General features: G+C 40.9%; 2 protein-coding genes across 4 annotated transcripts in view; both read left to right on the forward strand.

Moving 5' to 3' along the window:
* Positions 1-11,486: 11,486 nt before the first annotated feature.
* Positions 11,487-13,962, forward strand: LOC147651582 (uncharacterized). Of its 3 annotated transcripts, XR_015274132.1 has the most exons (4): positions 11,487-11,626; positions 11,794-11,903; positions 12,285-13,719; positions 13,813-13,962. XR_015274132.1 is itself a non-coding variant. In XM_086842868.1 (3 exons), the coding sequence occupies exon 3, from the start codon at positions 12,517-12,519 to the stop codon at positions 13,612-13,614; it is 1,098 nt and encodes a 365-aa protein (XP_086698994.1). In that variant the 5' UTR covers positions 11,487-11,626; positions 11,794-11,903; positions 12,285-12,516; the 3' UTR covers positions 13,615-13,962. The 3 variants fall into 3 exon arrangements, 1 of the variants encoding a protein (XP_086698994.1); XM_086842868.1 differs by having other exon boundaries at positions 12,285-13,962; XR_015274131.1 differs by lacking the exons at positions 11,487-11,626; positions 11,794-11,903 and having other exon boundaries at positions 12,285-13,690; positions 13,783-13,962.
* Positions 13,963-19,091: 5,129 nt separating this feature from the next.
* LOC111943527 (uncharacterized) overlaps positions 19,092-19,938 on the forward strand; it is a 134,672-nt gene continuing 133,825 nt past the window's right edge. Inside the window, exon 1 of the mRNA XM_086842866.1 lies at positions 19,092-19,315. The gene's annotated coding sequence lies outside the window, so the exon portion shown is untranslated. The remainder of the gene's footprint in view (positions 19,316-19,938) is intronic.

Here is a 19,938-nt window from a genome sequence, read left to right on the forward strand (position 1 = left end):
GAATACGTTTGTAAATTATCCACAAAAATCAAAGTTTTAGTCTGAATTCTTAACTCTTTCCTAGCTGGTAAATGGTTTCTGTGGTGTTCTAGCTTGAGTCTCAGAAGATTCTTGTATACTAGTGCATTTGATTTTTAAATTGTGACTTGGAACCTAATTACTCACTGATCTCAGGCTCTAAAGTCCATACAAGTTAAAAACAATAAAACTGAAAAAAAATGTCAAAATATCTTTCAGCTCATCATCTTGACATCACCTTAGGCTCTCTCATATTTCTTCTCTCATTAGCTTGGGTAGTATCTCTGGTTTAGTTCTTCCAGCAGTAATATTTGTATCTTTAACAAATGCATCTCCAGCCTCTCTGACATCATTCATTGCCATGACCTTCACAAACAGCATCTTTTTAATGTCCTTGTGTGCCTTTGGGGAAGGTCACAGTGTAAGATGGTTTGTAGTCAAGTGGTTACAAGGACCTAACTTATAACATGGGTGAAGAGTAACAGCTAATAAAACTTCTTTTGTAGTAAAGCTCACCCAGTTTGTTTTAAACTTGTTCTGTTTGCTCAGGGTGTCCTCAGCTCCCCTCCATCTCCCCTATAAGAATGAGTTGTGTTATTCAGATATGTGATTTAATTATGGTCACCAGGTTTCATGTGAAAAGGATGGATTATGAACAGGAAGAACTGCAAGATTCATATTTGAGTCTGAAACTAGAAAAAAAGAAGTCTATCTTTGCTTCTGATGAAGGATCCTCTTTGTGTTGAACTGGAAATTCTAATATAGATTATATATATATATATCTATTATATATATAATATCTTGGAAAAAAATAATTCTAAATCCTTTGGAGATGTCTAGGCAACCTGAGCACCTGATATGTACAGAAAGGTGCTGAGGTTTTGCAAAGTAGAGTCCCCTCTCTGAAATGTAATGTAGCATTTCCAGAGCAAATCTGCAGATTGATCCCTGAAGCTCACCTGTGAAGAACAATAAGCTCAGAAATAATTTTTGTAGATGTTATTCCACCTTGAAACCCATTCCTATTCTATTCTAGGCATAACATCAACAATTACTTTTTCAAACAATCTTCTCAATTAGCTAGAAAAGGGCAACTGAACTGTTAGCTGAACTTCACTGAGCAGATTTTCTTGTAGTAACATTTACTTTCCATTTTGTGTGCCCTTACTACCTGATAATTCAGTATTTTAAAAAAATAAAGGAAATGACATTTGATATTAAGGAATTGCAAGTCCAGTGCCATGTATTCCACTATATAATTAGAATTACTACTAGCATGGTAATAGTAGAACAGTTAGTTAATCTTCCAACGACATAAGTCCAATTTTGACCCACTCTAAAAGTCATAGTTAAATTTTTCTTGGAAGCATTGTCAAAAGAAATAAGCACCAGCTACACCTAGAAAGGAAAATAATCTTTGTAGATTTAGATATCATTAACCTTTATGAGCTTTTGAGAAATGAACATAGATTCTCGACAGGATGTCTGTGCTTTCTTTGCTGGGATTAATAGAATCTATCACCTTTTATTTTGGCTTTTATAGTTGCAATACTTCTTAGAAAATTCTCACGTCTCTGCCAAAGATTGCCTTAGGCTGTGCATACAACTGCTATTTGTCTTCAAAACCAGACAAAAAAGAATTAATTTTTTTCCTTAACTCTTACTGATATGGTTCCTCTATCACAATATTTAGCTGATATGTTTACTAGACTCGTTATGCCCAAGAGATTGACACATGGAAAACCTGCAATGTGGCTCCCTTCAAAGTGAATTAATACACTCCTGAGAATGACCAACGTGTCATCATCACTTTAGGAATCTTAGAGTGTCTTAATCAATGCAAATTCTTCCCCAAACCCTAAACCATGTGGAAAAATATGTCCTAAAATTTAAGAGAATGTTATTTTTACATTTGAATTGGTAGAATATTCATTGAGCCTTGCTATTAAAACCATATACTTTAAAAAAAATTAAATCTTGAACAGATTGTATTTCCATGATTATTCATTCATTTCTTATAAACTGTTCCATTAAATGGGAGGCATAGAGATATATCATGAAAATCATTTGCATGGGCATAAATATCAACACCACGTGGAACACGGGTGACTGATTATATTCCATGTTAAAATAGTTCAATATGCATCATCAAATGCATTCTATAGCAGTACTTATCCCTATAACTACTATATATATATATATATATACTATATCTACTATATATCCCTACAACTACTGCACTGAGATTCAAACTGCCCATGACATTGAATACAGAAGGTGATACTTCCCTGATTTCTACTAAAAATTTAAGAAAATTATTAGCATCTAAAAGTAAGAGCAGGAAGCACTGATTGTATGCAAGATTGGTTTTAGATTTTGTATTTCACTGCTCCATAGTCTGCAAATCAATTTGATGGTATCTATTTCTGATTTCCTGTTTCAAAACCTATGCTTTTGTTTTTCTTACTTACTTTTATTATTTCTTTACATTAGCTGGTCATTAACTTCAGTTTTAAAGCATTTTTTCCCTTTTTTAATATTACTTCTTCCTCTTCTTCAAAACTCCTAAGTCTTCCTTATGTAGGAAATTAAACTGAACTTTTAAGGAATGGTCATTTGCTTTTTCTTCACTGACAGATTTCTCTCATTTCTATATGCTGTTTATTTTTTAACAGAATTAGTACTCAAAGTATGTTTCATGAAGTTGCATGTCTACCTGTTCAAGATACAGGTACACTGAGGTATAAGTAAGAAAGCACTATCAGAAGCAGGTATTTCCTCCACATGACATAAAATACTCATTGGTGTCATGCAAACTGTGGGGCTCCAGAATTTTACAGGCTTTTATTGAAGTGGGACATGTAAGTATGCATCCAAAGTCTGTTTCTTGTGATACAGATAGAAATTCTGCCTGTAATCCGTACTGATGAGCATTTTTTACATCTTCAGCCAACATAATTTTGCAAGTTTGCTCACTAGCTGTCCTGTTACAGAGGTGTAATAAATCTATGTAGGAGTGGGAACAAATTGTACTTTGATAAAAGTTGGGCCAGATTTACATTATGTAGCCTACTGCCCCTTTCACTTCTTCCAGGACTGAACCAATAAATGAGGACAATTGTGTGCAAACAATGTTTTAAATTGACTTTGTATGAGTGGAGAGGAATGAATCAAAGCCGGTGTCTCTGTATGCAGGGTCCAAATGTGTGTGACAGTTTATTGTTAATGGAATTTGAGGCCAAGAGTGGATGATGAAAAGGAAACTATTATCCTGCTACAGTAAGGAACACCAAGAAATGAAAGGATGGAAATGTTCTGTTGCAAGCCTCACAAGTTTGTCAGGACAAGGTAATTCAAAAGATTCTTAAAAACTGTTTTAGATGAGTGATGTGCCTTTGTGACCTCCAGTTTATCTTTCTTATCAATTCCAACATATTAAGAAATACCTATTAGATATTTCTCAAGGAAAGAGGTCTCTAAGAAAGTATCCAAGGCTCTTTCAACTTGCTGAAGGAGTCAGGACAAGACAGGAATAAAGTAGAATGAGGATCATAGCACAAAGCATTTTAATAGATACTTTCTGTACAGCAGAAGGTGGAGAGCCAAGCATGACAATGTTTTTCTAGAAAAGCTTTGAAAAGTGAGAGATACAATTATAGCTTTCAAATCTGTAGAAGTGTTTTCATCTTGTGATATTTAACCATTTTGGTTTTGCTTGTCATATATTTGCCTTCTTTTCCACTAGTGAGAATGTTTTTTCTTCTCTTCCCCAGCCTGAAGGTGCCTAGTTCATAAACACTTGCTAGGGTCATCAGACATACGATGCAGTTAGCCATTTCTGACAATTAGCATCCTCTGGTTTGACTTCCAAAGAGAAAATGTTTATTTTAAATACTTCTTTTAAAGTTAACTATGCCTTAACTGTGTGTAGTGTTTTAGATTTGTCAATTTCGTTTTCTCGGCCAACGCACCAAATAAATGTCTTGGTTTTAAAAGCAGTAACCAAAAAATTACTTATTTATTTTTGCTGTGAGATATGGATTAGAACAAGAGCAAAACAGGCTTAAAACTTACAAGGAATAAAGAAAGTTTATTAACAAAACTACAAGAATAAGAACACCAGAATAAACTTCCAGAAAACTCTTTTATCCCCCACTACCCACCATTCCTTTGCTCACATGACAACATAGAGACAAAAAACTTTGGAACTTTGGTTTTTAAAACAGTCCCAATTCCTGCTAGAGTCTTTTCATCAGCCTTTGTAGAGAAACAGAAGTCTTCTTCCGCTAATCTATGGAGTTTCTCACAAGAAAACTATTTCTGTTACAGTTTTCTATTTCTCTGATGCCAGCTGCCTGGAAATTCTGTCATCAGTTTACTCCTCCCATTTCACATCACTCTGAGGTGTGTATGGGTCATGAGTCTAGAGATGTCATTTTTTAAGGATGAGTTATTCAAAGGCAAAAGTTCTCTTCATCTGTCTCTGTGAGCTTCCCTGGAAACAGTTTTCTCATTGCCCTCAAGGCCTCAAATCTTCGCTTCACTCTGTTCCAGCACCTCACTGTATCACAATTACTCTACTTTTTGCTCAAAATCCACACTTTGAACACTCCATTCTTCCTAATATACTCTGTCATGAATTAAAGGAGTTTTTTTCAGAACACTCTTGTCTATCTCTATAGCTCTAACAGAAAAATATTTCAGCTTATAAAGCATCTCCTTATTGTCTCTTCCCCATCTAAAAGTTAACTCTTTTCTTCACTGTCTTCTTCATGTTGATTGTCTCTCTCTCTCTGTCTCTCTGGGAAAAAGGAGTAATCTGTACATTTTATCCAGGTAGTAAAAGAATTAAAGTCTTGGAAAAGCTGTAGATGTTCATGGTGTCACGTTTCAGTCCAGCAGCAGAAACTACAAACCAAGCCAGGCCAGGCCGGCTCCGTTTCTCTCCCCGCCCCACCCCTCACTCTGCGGCCTTGTCCGGCCTGGAGCAGAGGGAGGAGGCCGAGACAAAGCCTTGTTACTTTTTCAGAAGCCAGAAACCAAAGAGAACAAGAGAACTTTGGCTTTACATTTTAAGGTGGTGTTCACAAGTTGATCTCACTTTTCAATGGTCAAAACTGCTGTCAATTCTTAGAAATGACCGATAATTGGTCAGGAGAAAAGACTCCCATCAGCCACCAGCAGCTTTAACTTCTTTAGCTCTCAAATCTATCTTAACGGTAAAGTCATCCCATGACACTGTGATAGGTTTAGTATTTCCTTTGTATTTCATCAAGAGTTTAAAATGTAAATCTTGTAGTGTGCTTTAGCACTTTACATGTTATAAGCTCTCATTGCCCCTCCAACCTGGCCTTGGACACTTCCAGGGATCCAGGGACAGCCACAGCTTCTCTGGGCAATATGTGCCACAGCCTCCTCCCCCTCCCAGGGAACAATTACTTCCCAGTAGCCCTTATAATCCTACTTTCCTCCACTGGAATGTTCACCATTCTTTCCTCTGGTCATTTCCCAGTGAATTGGAGCTACACAAACATTTCCACTGTTTTCAAAATCCCAACAGCTCAACTGTGGACTTTTTCCTTTTGCTTCCTGAACTCTGTGAGTTCTCCTTTGTTTTACTCTGCATTAGAAAGGGGGAAATCATGGAATTATAGCTATGGTGGAAGGAAAAGCTTTTTCCCACTTAGCCCAATACTTTTACATCATAGTTCCTGACACTAAACGTAGGGTTGCACATGTTCCATATGCAAGAGCCTCTGCATTTTCAGTGGGCCCTGTATCCTGATTTAGAAGGGAATTCTCTGGTACGTGTGCAATTATCACACTTAATAGACACCAATAAAATTATGCTCTTGAATTTATTTTTTTTTAACACTTTTCACAATTCTTTATAATCTGTAGTTATTTACAAAAAAAATCTAGCCTGCAGCTATGCTGTCCACAACTTTACAGCTATTCATGATGTGAAAACACACTTTTTTAAAGCTGTGGCACATGCACTGTTTTCATTTGCAGTGACTGATTTGTCACTGTGAGAAGCTGTGTGACAGTTCTGTCACCAACCTCTCCACACGCTGCTGTCCCAGCCGGTCGCAGAACTCACTGCGGTGCGGCTCCCGGGCCATCCTGAGCAGGGTGGTGGCTGTGACCCGGCCACACGGCCAGCAGCCAGGGACACAGCAGCACCTGCCTCAGGGCACGGGCTCAGGGACAGGGCAGAGAGCTGGGCAGGACAAAGACTGTAAAGCTGCACACTCCCAGCCACAAGTGCTGAATGTACAACTCAGTCTGACACTACGTGGACCAGGCTCACCAAGACTCCTCTGAGTTTAGAAAGCAAAAGGGTCCTACCAAAGCACTGACACAACAGGAGGGACTATGACGTAGTATGCTAATCCACTATAATAGACAACAGAGTTGTTACTTAGATACTGCATTAGCAATATTTAGATACAATATTAGCACTAAGTCTGATCATAATCATCCCCACAATCCCTGTGTCCTACTTCTGGGCAAGAACCTTCTCTCTACTATTTTGCTGTAGTAATATTCCCCATAATTCAAATAATTTACAGTGGACTGCTGACCTTTATTCTGCATTTTTTAAGATTTTAAGAGTACATCCAAGCCTAAATTGATGATCTTGTATTACAAGAAGTGCAACTTTTCTCACAATTTTGATGCTTTTCACTTCTCCTAGAAAACCTCTTCCTGAGAAAAATAAGAACCAAAATCTATCAAGGCTTCATTTCTGAGTGTCAGGCATTGAAACTGTTCATTAGATACTTGGTCCTGCAGTTAAGTCTTCAACCTTCAGTCATCTGATAGAATGGGAGAATAAACATTGAACAAGAATCTGGGCTTTGACATTAAATGAAAGAGAAGTTCAATCCCTACCTAAATTAGCATCACTAGTCTCCTAATGGAAATGAACAAATGAGGGAGTAATAGGCTTCCTGAAACCAGAAAATATTTTTTTATTTTATCCTGTCAAAGCCAAAAGAATATATTTTTTATATCTTTTTCCCTCAAGGCAAAAGCAAAATCCGAACATACAATCCGAATATACCTGACCATTCCTGATTAAGGCTCTAATAACTGAAATTAGAAGAGATTCAGTAGTAAGAGTTTCCACACACAAAGCTCACGTAGCATTTCTGTTTCATTACTGTCACAAGTGAGCAGTTTCCCTTGATAATGCTGCTTTGTGTACAGAAGAAAGAAGAACAAGAAGTTGTTTCTCCTAAGCAAAAGGAATGAATGTGGAAACCTGATGCCTTGTGCTTCCTGAGGGGAAGGAATTTGAACAGGATGAACGCATCTTGTGTTACACTATTTTCACTCTTTGGTGATTTCAGCCCTCTGCCCAGGTGTAGATCCTTCCATCAGCAATAGTTCCTCTCAGCTGCACTTTCCCCCATGGATTAATGGTAAACTGTGTAGCGTACACAAAACAGGAGGATTAACCCCCCACATTTTATAAACCGAATGGTTATAGAGTGTTTTAATGGCAAGAAACCCTCATAGCTCAATTTTGCTAGTCTTGCTATTTCTTCTCAGATGGGAGAAGACTTCAACAAAACACATTTGGAATGTCATGCACTATTTTGCTTCATTTCTATTCCCACTAGCTAGGGTCTTTCATCACCTTTATAAAGACTGTATTTTATTTTTGCCTTAGGCTGATGAGAAGTACGTAGCAGAGTCTGGAGAAAGACTACATTAGGAAATTTGAAAGTGGTCTATCATGATCAATTTTTCATTTTTGATGTCTTCTCCCTGTGCACATAAATTACATTTTTCACTTCAGAAGGATTAAGAATTTGTGAGATGAATTCCAAGATTGTCCTTCTGTGTTGCAAGGAATGCATTTTACATTTTACAAAGTGAAAAAGAGCACAAATATTTGGTGGTTGAGCACACATTCATTGTCTTGCTCTGCACTGAAATAGTTCATGACTCTTACTCCCTGCTAAGTGTAGTGTAAGGGTGCAATCACTTGAGATATCTATGACTGAACTCAGCATGGAGAGCTCCAAAGTACTGAAAAGGAAAGCACTGTTTTCCTTAAAATATGTCACACAAATGCCGCACCACTTTCCATAGTAGGCAACCATAAAATGGTTCACTCTTGACCCATGACTAAAATGCTAGTGTACTTTCTGAGATTCTGTCAAGCAATATGTAATATGATGGACTTCCTTAGGTGACTGTGAGAAATACTGTGAGTGTATTGTGTCCTACATTCCCAGTGACACTGTACCTAATGGCAGAGTCTTGGAAAAAGATGAGCTTTAAGGTCCCTTCCTACCCAAACCATTCCTGATCCTCTAAGTTCTACAGTGATGAGGAGCACTGATTTATAAGTACAGCCTAAGCTTATTTGTTTATTCATGGTACAGATAATTTTTTTCCCCTCACATAAGTGTAGAATTTATTTTGTCTATCTATGAATGATTGCAAAATGGAGTTGTTAACATGTGCTTTAACCTCACATATTGCTGTGTTTTCTTCAAAGATTCTCTTTTGAAAAACAATATTATTTTGGAATTGTTACTTACATACTATTGAATTTGGGGACCTATTCAAAAGCAAATCCTACTATATTAATCAATCCCTGATGGATCAAGTTAGTCCCTTATAAAACTGCCAACTACCTGTTCTCATAGTAGATGAGTTGTGTTGGTTTGTGTTTCATTAGACCACCATTGGGAATTGAATTCTGTAATTGGAATTCCACAGATGACAACTTTAAATCCCGTCATTCCCAAAACATTCAATGGAAAAGACCATTCAACCATACTATTACAGATTTCAATTCCTAGGTTTATTCATGGGGACAGAGGACACTAATTTAGAGTTAGAGAGCATAACCTCTGAAAATACACATTTGTGCATCTCATATGCACTTAATTCTGAAAATGTTAACCATTTTGGACAATTTGTGCCTTGGTGACTGCTGTGGTTTTCGGGTCTCCTTCAGAGTGAAAATATTCACCTGCCTTCTGATAAATGGAACAAATAAAGAAAACTTAACCCAGCTTCAGATAATTTGTGTTAGGCAAAGCCTTGCTGATAGCTGATTTTATATTTTACTGCTCAGAAGGAGTATTTCTAGGTGGCATGTAAACATGGGGAAAATATGTCAGGTTCTTCTTAATAAATGTTATCCTGATCCTGGTAAGATGAGTTTAATCTTCAGGTTACATATTTGCTTAAATTTAGTCTTCTTACGTATTTATCACATGGGGATTTACTTTTTATGTATTTTTTGGCCTGAGACATCATTTACCCTAAGAATTTGAGGTTAGAGAGTTTCTTGGGGTGCCAAGGTAAACAGTTAATATAAGAATTATTCAAGAAGTTTTGAGAGTTCAAGTAATGGATCATGAAATAAAGTAAGTGTGATTTATTGATGTTCCAGTTAGGGGTAAAGACAGAGATACAGAGGTCAAAGTTGTTTTGCTGAAGGTTCAGTTTCATAATCTGCTGATGACACAGAAACAGAGATCAGGTTCACATTAACTCTTGTGTAATTATATTTCATTTTTTGAACAACAGGAATGACTGTAAAGCCGTGAGGTTTGTCCTAATGTAGAATAACAATAATGTTGTATAATGATTTTGTTCATCTGGAATTGACAATAATTAACTCAAATATTTTTATAAACAGAGCCATTTCCAAGGAAAATGGCAGCTCACAATCCAGCTCACCACAAGGATTAATGGATCTTTTTGTCACTGCTAAAATGTAGTGAGTTCTGAAATAAGAATTCCCACCCTGCAGAAGAATCATTTAGAAAACAACATGTCAACCCCGCATGCTTCACTGAATGACCTGCTAGAATATTCATTAGGGAGAGACATTTGCTTGAATATTTCTAGTAGGAACTATTTTTGCATGCAAACTCCCTACAGAATATCTGAAAGTTCATCATAAAGATAAGGAAATGCTTTATTCTTATATGTCAAAATTGACTTTCATGAATGCAAGTCTGAAAACAATTTGAGATCACTTGATTTTAAATGGGAGCATGACTTAAGTCTTTAAACCATGGATAATGCAGACTACTTAATAATCTGATCACAATCTAAAAGAGCTCTTTATCATTGAATACATTTACTGGGTTTTCTTTCTGAGCATTTTTTGCATGAATTATAGTGTGGCTTTTCAAGACAGTTTTGTGCTTCTATTTGAAAGTTTGTATTTTTTTTTTCTTCAGTGGAGCAGTCATCCATAAAATGGTCAACTTGGTAAATACCATGTCTTTTGGACATCAAGCTTGAAAATTTGTCAGCAGAATTAAGTTTTCCGGTGTTCACACTGTTCCTGTTCACTGGCTGGATCCATGAAGAAAGAACAATTAGAGCATGGGTCAGGATCCTGCTTTCATTACTTTTACAGCAAGCTTCCCCATCTTTCTGGATCATAGTGGTACTGTGAGAACAGCAGAGTTCTTGTGGGACAGAGCTCATGTGTATGAAAGGAATAATTTCACTACATCCTATGTAAAGGGAAACAGTTTACATTAGCAATTAAAATTTTTCATATGCTTAATTGTTCACGACATATGAAATTCAGGCTATTTAAGTAAATAAATGTTTAATATTATAAAAATTAAGGGAAAAATAATCATGAGACAATGGAAAATCTATTTCAATTGTCACACTGAATTCTTATCAGCAGGTTTCTATAGAAGGGAAAATACTAACCCATACTAAAAAAAAAAAAAAATGCAGTAATGAAGGAGAAGAGAGTAATGTAGCACATTTATTTCATCTAAGTAATTCTGGGTACCTGGCACATCAGAGACAGTGGGAGACTCTTACTATAGTATATTATCTGCATGGAACATGTTCCACATCTGCCTCTTACACTCAACACACCAGATTCATCACAATACAGTACCAGATTCATAGACTTACAGAATGGTTTGAGTTGGAATGGACCTTAAAACTCATCCACCCTCTACCATGGGTAGGGCCACCTTCCAGTAGACTAGGTTGCTCCAAACCATGTCCAGCCTAGCCTTGAACACTTTTGGAATGGGGAACTCACAACTTCTCTGGTACCAATAGTATCAGATTTCTTACATATTTGGTTCCTTTGAAGATGAACAAACAGACTTTGAAAGAAGGAGTAGATGTCACCAGGTTTGGCTGCACTTGCTTTGGCAGCATTATTATCTTCTATTCCACTTGCATCACAGAAAGTCTTCCCAAACCTGTATACTTCTGGCTAGCAAAATGGATAAAATGGACAAATTCAAGGTGGTATTACTGAAGGCATAGAAAGGAATACCAAAATTGTATCACTGTTCTTTTGTTTCTTTGAGACTACTGAAACTCAGTAGAACTTGATGAATTACTTGAGTGCAAGCAAATGTTTTCTCTTTCCTGTTAGTCTGTGCTTGTTCTTAATTCCTGAGAGCACTTTGTGTAAGAATGATTTTTGTCTATGTCTTTAGATGTCAAGGTGAAATACGTCTCAATTTTTCAAAGCAGATTTGCCTGACATTAAGACTCAGCTGCAGCATTTGTGGAGTCAAAGACAACCAAACTGCAACCAACAAGGATAATGGGACAAGGAAGTTTGGAAAAATCAGAGGTAATGCTCAAACCACATGCTAGTCACATTCAAGCTCTCTTTACTGGCAGTCATTCTCCTGCTGTTTTTCTCCCCATGCCAAATCATGCAGCTTTCCTCTTCCGACCCTAATAGACCACCCACCCTGCTACATAAACAAATTCTACCATGTCTCTCTTGCTTTGCAGAATAATACGCTGAGTTTTCAGTGGCAGACCAGGACAGCAGAGCTGGTCTCACTCTTGGATGGATACCTCTCGCTTTCAAAAGCAACTTCTTTAGTGGTTACGTCCCACAGGTCAGCATCACTTTTTAGGGGGTCAAGGCCAGTGGTCCTCCAACTTGGCTGGCATTCATTTTTACAGTTAAACACCTGCTTAATCATCACCCAATTCTGAATCTTAGACAAAAGACACAACAAGGAAAAAGCACACTTCAAAGGGTTTTAAGTGTTTCACTTCTAATCACTTTAGAAATGAAACCTTTTGAATTAAACTGAAGCCAAGGAGACACTGAAGTACTCCAGCCCTTCAGGGGTATTTGGTCTCCCTTTTTCCAAATTGTATTCCAATAGCTCATCATCAGATTTTTTTCCTTTGCCACCTGAACCATACGAGTTCTCCTGCGTCTCACTCTACATTATAAAGGGGGAAAATATGGACTTCTTATCTGTTCGCAGAGCCCTTTGGGACACTTGGGACCCCACCCACGCCGTTCCCCTTTGTGACGAGGAGGCTGCGTGTGCCCAGAGCCCATTGTGACACCTGGGGCCACGCCCTGACCAGGCGGGTATAAAAGGGCACGGAGAGCCCGGCGGTGCCCACTCCCAGGAGAGCAGCTCCGGCAGGAGACAGCGGCTCCGGCAGGAGACAGCGGCTCCCGGGAGAAGGCGGAGTGTGAGCAAGTCGGAAATGTCTATGGACATGGAGACGAGCTCATCCACAAAGCCAGAGAACACCTCTCCGAAGAAGGCGATGGGGCAGCACGCAGCTGCCTCGGGGCCTGGGCCGGGCTTGCCATGGGCGAGGGAACTGCTGCACCGTGACTCCTGGGCTGGGCCTGCCGCGCAGGTGGCAGCACCAGAGAGCCGGGCAGCGGCCCCTCATAGCCTCAGGGCCTGCGCCTGGGCTCTGCTGCACTTGCTGTGGTGCGGCTTCCTTGCCATCCTGAGCAAGGTGCTGGCCGTGATCTGGAGATGCGGCCAGCAGCTGGGCCTGGCTCAGGGCACGGGCTCGGGGACGGCGGCAGCAGCCGCCGCAGCAGGGGCAGAGAGCGGGGCAGCTGCCCCGCACGGCCCCAGCTGCGTCCCCGGCCCCTCAGCAACACAGGAAGCTCACGGGCAGTGGGCAGCACCGAGGGTAGTTCTGCCAGAACTGCAGAACGAGGAGGGGGACATCTCAGAGGATGTCCGGTCCAGCACCAGTGGGGTCGAGAGCTACTCGGCATTGCTGCCGCTGCTGATGTCAACATCAGACACCAGCTCTACATGTAGCTCTGACCCCAAACTCCTGGAGCTTTGGACCGGCACAAAAACCGAAGATCGAGCAGCTCTGAAAAGGCAAGATAAGAACATAGAAAAGAGGGATGTCATCGTTATCCACACCATCTGGGTGAATCCCCGCTACCCACAGCTGCTGATGGACCCCGACTTGGTGCTGGAAGATGGGGAAGATGCTGAGCTGCCAAGCACATCTTATGGCCTGGTAGCTCCCAGATTCACCCAGCCAGCAGGTGCTGCCCCGGCCAGAGCTCCACAAGTTAAGGAGCACCCTGTGCGTGCCACTGGCCAGCCACAAGAGATGGCAAAGCCAGCCGCTTGTGCAGCCCCTGGCGCGCAGGCGGCAGCAGCAGAGAGCCGGGCAGCGGCCCCGCACAGCCTCAGGGCCCGCGGCCGGGCTCTGCTGCACTCGCTGCGGCGCGGCTCCCGGGCCATCCGGAGCAGGGTGGCGGCTGTGATCCGGCGATGCCGGGAACACAGAGCCACAGGCGTCAGGGCCCGGAGGCAGTGAAGCCGGCCATAGAGATCAGGAGAGGGAGGGCAGGGAGAAGAAGGGAGGGTTAGAGATAGGGGGGACCAAGGGAGGGGTAACAGGGAACACAAGGGAGTTAAGAGGGTGGGTAGAGAGGGAGGGCAGGGAGAACAAGGGAGGGTTAGGAGATAGGGGGGACCAAGGGAGGGGTAACAGGGAACACAAGGGAGTTAAGAGGGTGGGTAGAGAGGGAGGGGAGAAAACTTTAGCTAGCATAGGTAAATAATAAAGTTCTGTAGGTGAAATTAGTGTTCTGATGGCCTAGAGATTAGTTTGACCAGTCTAGGTAAGATGGTTTTGTTGAAATAAAAGGACTGAATTAATAAATACGAAGTGGTGGCTTTTTTCATTGCGCTATAGTCATCGTTCTGGGGGGAGATCCTGAATGCCAAAGCCTTTGGGTTGCTGGGGCGGTGCAGTGTGTGCTGTGTGGGGCAGAGGAGAAAGGCGCTGCCTGCGCCGGGAGGGATGTGGGGACACCAAGTCCTTGTGACTTGTGGCACAAGGAGTTTGTTTGATGCAGGACCCCATTCTTCCATCCCAGTTCTCCTCCAAGATAGCTGCCTGCTGTAGAGATCATTCTGGGGGATCTCTGAGGGAAGGAGTGCTTGCCTGGCATTGCAAATGGCAGCTTCTCAGCCACCAGGGACCACCCACACAACTGGGTATCTGAATTAAATCTTCACTACTTGACACACACAGAACAGCTTCTCTCAGGGCAGCTACACGCTCCCTCTCCTGGTGCAACCACATGTTCCACTGCCCAAGCCCCATCCGTGTTTGTGTCACTTTCTCTCCTATTTACACTCCAAACAGCATCAGGTTTTCTCTCACACACATTCAAAACAGCACCAGTTTCTGTGCTCTGGGCATCCCACCCTTGTTCCCATTCATGTTGACGATTCTGGACGATGCCTGTGCACAAAAGATTTGAAAGGCACTTGGGATTGCAAAGCAAATTGGTTTTATTAGTTGATGTATCAAATAACACACACCAACCCCTAGATTCATGAAAAGCTGCTGAGCAGGAGAAGGAGGAGCACGGTGCTCAGGTGGGAGGGGCAGGCCGGGCACCTTCAGACTGTCCCCTGGATGGAAATGGAGTGCGTCTTTTCCTTCTCTCTGTTTCCTCCACAGAACCACACCTTCGATCTCCTCCACTGCACTGGAATTTTCCCAGTTACAATGGCATTGCACGCTTGGTCAGAGTGTGCGATGAGGCCACAATGGCTCATGAGAGCCACTCCATGCTGAGCTCAGCTCCAGTGAGTATTGTTCCTCTTTCACAGCTGAAGTTCCCATCCATTGACCCATCCATTGTTTCTCTTAAGGGTCAAATTCCCACCAGTTAGACAAGAGGGTTTTCTTCATCGACTTTTCTTCATTATCTTGTTGAGGTTCACAACAATGAACCAAAGATGGCACAACCTTAGACACAACTTCAGGCCCTGACACAATCATAAAATGAACATTTTTCTCTTTTCTAACACCTTAATTTCAGGACTGGATAACACAGAGCTTTGGAATCATGTCTTCATGTTCTGAAGTATCTCCAATGAGCACATGGTCCCCTAATGATGAGTTATCTAGGACTTGCTTGGTGGTAGCAGTGGGTTTGCATGTCACAGATTAAATTTCATGACAATCCTTTCATTGGGCCAAAAGAGATGAACAACTTGAATTTTATATCACCAAAGGGATTCCAGAGGAGGCTCTGAGACTCTTCCATTTTTGTAAAAAAAAACCCTAGGTATTGTTGCTAAGAAAAAACCACCTTGTTCTCTGAGGGAATCTACATTAATCTTTCCAAGGAATGGAAGGCAGCCCAAGCCACAAAACAAGGAAGATATTTCTACCTTTGATTTTAAAGTCACAGTCCTTCAATAACATCTGAGAAGAGCAGCTGCACATTATTAGTGCAGGCAAAAATCCCTCACCTTCCTGATGAGCTTTAGGCAACTCCAGATCTTGATTTTCCAGCACCAAGCACAGCCAATTAAACCTGGCAAATACAGGGTGGATTTGCATTTGTATCTGTGCTCCCTGATGGATGTTCTTGGGTTTGGTGGCATTACTTGTGGATCCTGGAAACAGTTTTATCTCAAGCAGGGCCAGAAGGATGTTCTGAGGCCTGAGCTTTTAAAAACACACAAGTCCTGTGCTTGGCGATATCTTGCCCATGTGCAGGGAGCAGTGAGCTCATCCAGGTGAGGCAAACATATCCCTTCTGTCCTATTTCTCTCCACCCTTTCTTTTGATTTTAAATCTGTGGAACTGGAGGGAAAAAATTCCCCCAGGAAGCAGACACAAGCTGCCCCGGTGCTGTGGGTCCTGCCAGCCCTGGCCTGTGCTGATGGAAGGTGGATGATGCTTTTGTGATTCATCTCCTCCTGCAGGAATTTTAATTTTTCACAATCACACGCCTTGATGAGGTTTCTCACCAATTGTATAGATTTTAGAAATCACCAGGTTCCCAAAGCGGGGTATGTTTGGGAGGGAGAGGGGGTTTCCTGGATGATCCAGGCGCTACCTGGAGAATCGAAGCGCTGCCTGGGCAATTCAGGCGCTGCCCACAGTATGATCCAGGCAGTGCCCACAGGATCCAGGCAGTGCCCACAGGATCCAGGCTCTGTCCACAGGATCCAGGCGCTGCCCACAGGATCCAGGCTCTGCCCACAGTATGATCCAGGCTCTACCCACAGGATCCAGGCTCTGCCCACAGGATCCAGGCTCTGCCCACAGGATCCAGGCCCTGCCCACAGGATCCTGGCAGTGCCCACAGGATCCAGGCCCTGCCCACAGGATCCAGGCAGTGCCCACAGGATCCAGGCTCTGCCCACAGGATCCAGGCAGTGCCCACAGGATCCAGGCTCTGCCCACAGGATCCAGGCTCTGCCCACAGGACACCGTCCAGCCGCCGCGGCCCTCAGGGCAGGAGGCAGGAACAGAGGGGGCTGCAGAGAGTGCAGCTGGAGGGAGGCCTTGCTTTCACTTGGCTTTGTTTCCAAACACCCAGGGGCTGTGAGCATCCATATTTTTCCTTATAGTCCAAGCCCAGGGAGTCCAGCCTGGGAAAACCATTTCAGAACATAAACAACCACGTTCTACCAGTGTCCTAGAGGAAGGAGTGAATGGCAACAGGAATTTTCCCACTGTGCTTTGCCTCAAGCACCTGTGACTCTACCTCTGCCCCAATGAATTATGATCTGGTTCTGTAAGCTAACCCACACAGCCAAAGGGAGATGAGGACTTGGGCATTGTCATTACCATCAAAGAAAGATGTGGCAATTCTCAGATGAGAAATCATTTACCTGCAAAAGGACATAACATTGTTAGGAGATAGTAAGAATCATCAAAAATGTATGTGGAAAACTTTGTTCTAAGTAAGTATCATGTCAATACTTTAATATGCAGTTTCTTGCACAATATATAAGCTTCATAGCTTATAGGTTCATCTACTAAGGATTTTTAATCTATAAAATCAGGTGTAATGAGGAAACACAAATATATGAGTACAAATTAAAGAGTCAGAGACTGAAAACATAGTTTAAAATAAAAAATACTTAGATGTTGAAGATGATAATGTCTAACTGAAACCCACGAGCATGTTTCTAGATGTCTTCTCACTATAGAAAGCCACACAGCAATAAAGAATAGCTGCTCCAAGTAAAGAGGCAGAACATGCAATAAAATAATAATAATCAGAACCAATGAAATATTAAATATAAAATTTTAATATTCTTATACTTTCCAGTAAGTTGCAGTACAAGTAAACTAGTTCAGATATCCACTATAGCCCTACAGCAAGAATGTAATCAATTTCAAGGATGTCAGTGAGGTTTACCGTAATTTTAGAAACTCAGACTTAGATAAGCACCATAGAAACATATTTATAAATATTTAATAGATATTTTATTTTGTTTGTAATCTCACAATTTGCATAGTATTAAATTCTGTCCATTGTATTCCTTCATTCTGAAGCAGGGACTGGAGCTCTGGGAGTCTGGTTAATAGTGTTTCCTAATATTGTTCCTCCTTAAGTAAACTGTTAGATTAACTTTTCCTTAGTTGACATATATGAAACAAGATTTTTAATCCACCCCTTGTCTATTAAGCTAGAAGCAGCGAATCCCTGAATTCTATTAGCAATTTAGACTTTGGATTCAAGAAGGATCTGGTTCCACGTTTGGTGGCATGTAATAACTTCTGCAGTGTTCCCTTGCCCTCATCTACTTGTTAGTGTCCTCAGATGTCCACTGCCCTAGAAAAGATTATTTTATTAATTTATTTTATTTATTTCTTTTTCCTTCTTAGATTCCCTTACCTGGAACCGATCACACTAAAAGCAGCTGGGTTCTTCCATCTGACAGTCTGCAGTTGCTTTCTCTGCTTCAGTATGCGCTATAAAGCAGTCCTGTTACAACAGAGGAGATATTTGTAGGTAAGAAGGAAGTGGAATGGAGCCGGAGCATTTCGGATGGAGGTCTCCACAGAAATGAAAGAAAGATCGCAGCCAATAACAAGAAAGTTTCAGAAATGAAGAGGGAAAGGATAAACACTTTTTTATTTCAACCATGATGAAATTCTTGATACATCTGACAGTAAGACTGCAGAACCCCAAATTTTCCCAAGTTCTCCATGATTGCAAGTAGCTGTGTTAATGAATTCCAGTTATTTTTTTTCTAAAATACTTAAAAATTACAGTCTTTCATAAACATTTATAGTGGGTTGGCTCACAAATGTGTTAAATCATTCACTATATATCATGTTTGGGGAAAAGATCCAAAATAGCTCTCCTGATTAAACTTTCTATGAAAATATGTTGCCTTTTCAGAGGGTTTTTCTCTTTCAGCTGAAATACTTTTATAAAGTGAATTCTTCTAAACAAAAAAATTAATTTTGCAATTAGGAATGTGTGTAAGGAGCTGGTAAAAATAGCTTCTCTGCTTTAAACTTCTTTGTCAGTGCAATTAAAGTCATGTGCTGGCATCAGCAATTTCATACGTCAGCATCACATGAATGCATTCTTATTTCTCAGTTAACTCTTGACTTTTGCAACCAGTTATGGCTGCAATACAAAATTTGAAATACACTGACCTAGGGAATCTTGTATTAGAAGCCTACAGTGAGTAAGTGAAGTTTGAGGAAGGTTGGGTGGTGGATTGACCTTGATCTGGCCCTCACCCAGCTGGTCTCTCACTCCCTCTCCTCAATGGGAGAGAAGAGAAAATAAAATGAAAAATCTCATGGGTCAAGACAAAAGACCATAAAATCATTTACTGATGATTGTCATGAGCAAAACTTGGCACTTGTGTTATAGTTATAAATAATAATAATAATAATATTATATTATATATATATATATATAATAATTATAGTTCCTATAAAAACATAGTAATATAATTATAGTGTTGCTTTTCAAGACAGTTTTGTGCTTCTATTTGAAAGGTTGTATATTTTTTTTCTTCAGTGGAGCAGTCATCCATAAAATGGTCAACTCGGTAAATACCATGTCTTTTGGACATCAAGCTTGAAAATTTGTCAGCAGAATTAAGTTTTCCGGTTCTCACACTGTTCCTGTTCACTGGCTGGATCCATGAAGAAAGGACAATTAGAGCATGGGTCAGGATCCTGCTTTCATTACTTTTACAGCAAGCTTCCCCATCTTTCTGGATCAATAGTGGTACTGTGAGAACAGCAGAGTTCTTGTGGGACAGAGCTCGTGTGTATGGAAGGAATAATTTTACTACATCCTATGTAAAGGGACACAGTTTGCATTAGCAATTAAATTTTTTCATATGCTTAATTGTTCATGACATATGAAATTCAGGCTATTTAACTAAATGTTTCACATTATATAAAATTAGGGGAAAAAATAATCATGAGACAACGAAAAATCTATTTCAGTTGTCACATTGAATTCTTATCAGCAGGTTTCTATAGAAGGGAAAATACTAACCTGTTGTAGTTGATAGCTTGAAATATATCTTTTCCCCTCTTTTAGTTGGGATCTCCCCCCCACCCCCAGCTTCTCTTTCTCCTGTTTACCTGGTGTCAGGTTACCACGGTTACTGAAGTTTCTCTCCTCAGCCCCACGGCGAGAGGCCGGATAGAGAAAAGAGAAGACCCTGCTGGCATTTCCAGCTGCTTGAAGTTTCTTTAGCCCAGGAAAGCACGGGCTTGGGAGAAGAGAGACCCTTCTTTCCAACACGCAAGTTTGTAACTTTGTTGTTCCTGTCCCAGAATGCCTCTGAGCTATGGAAGCTGAGAGGCCATGCTTACCTTGCCTTCCCTTTCTTTCCC

This window comes from Cyanistes caeruleus, chromosome 9 (assembly GCF_971803275.1).
Source record: "Cyanistes caeruleus chromosome 9, bCyaCae1.hap1.1, whole genome shotgun sequence".
In the NCBI taxonomy this organism is placed as follows: domain Eukaryota; kingdom Metazoa; phylum Chordata; class Aves; order Passeriformes; family Paridae; genus Cyanistes; species Cyanistes caeruleus.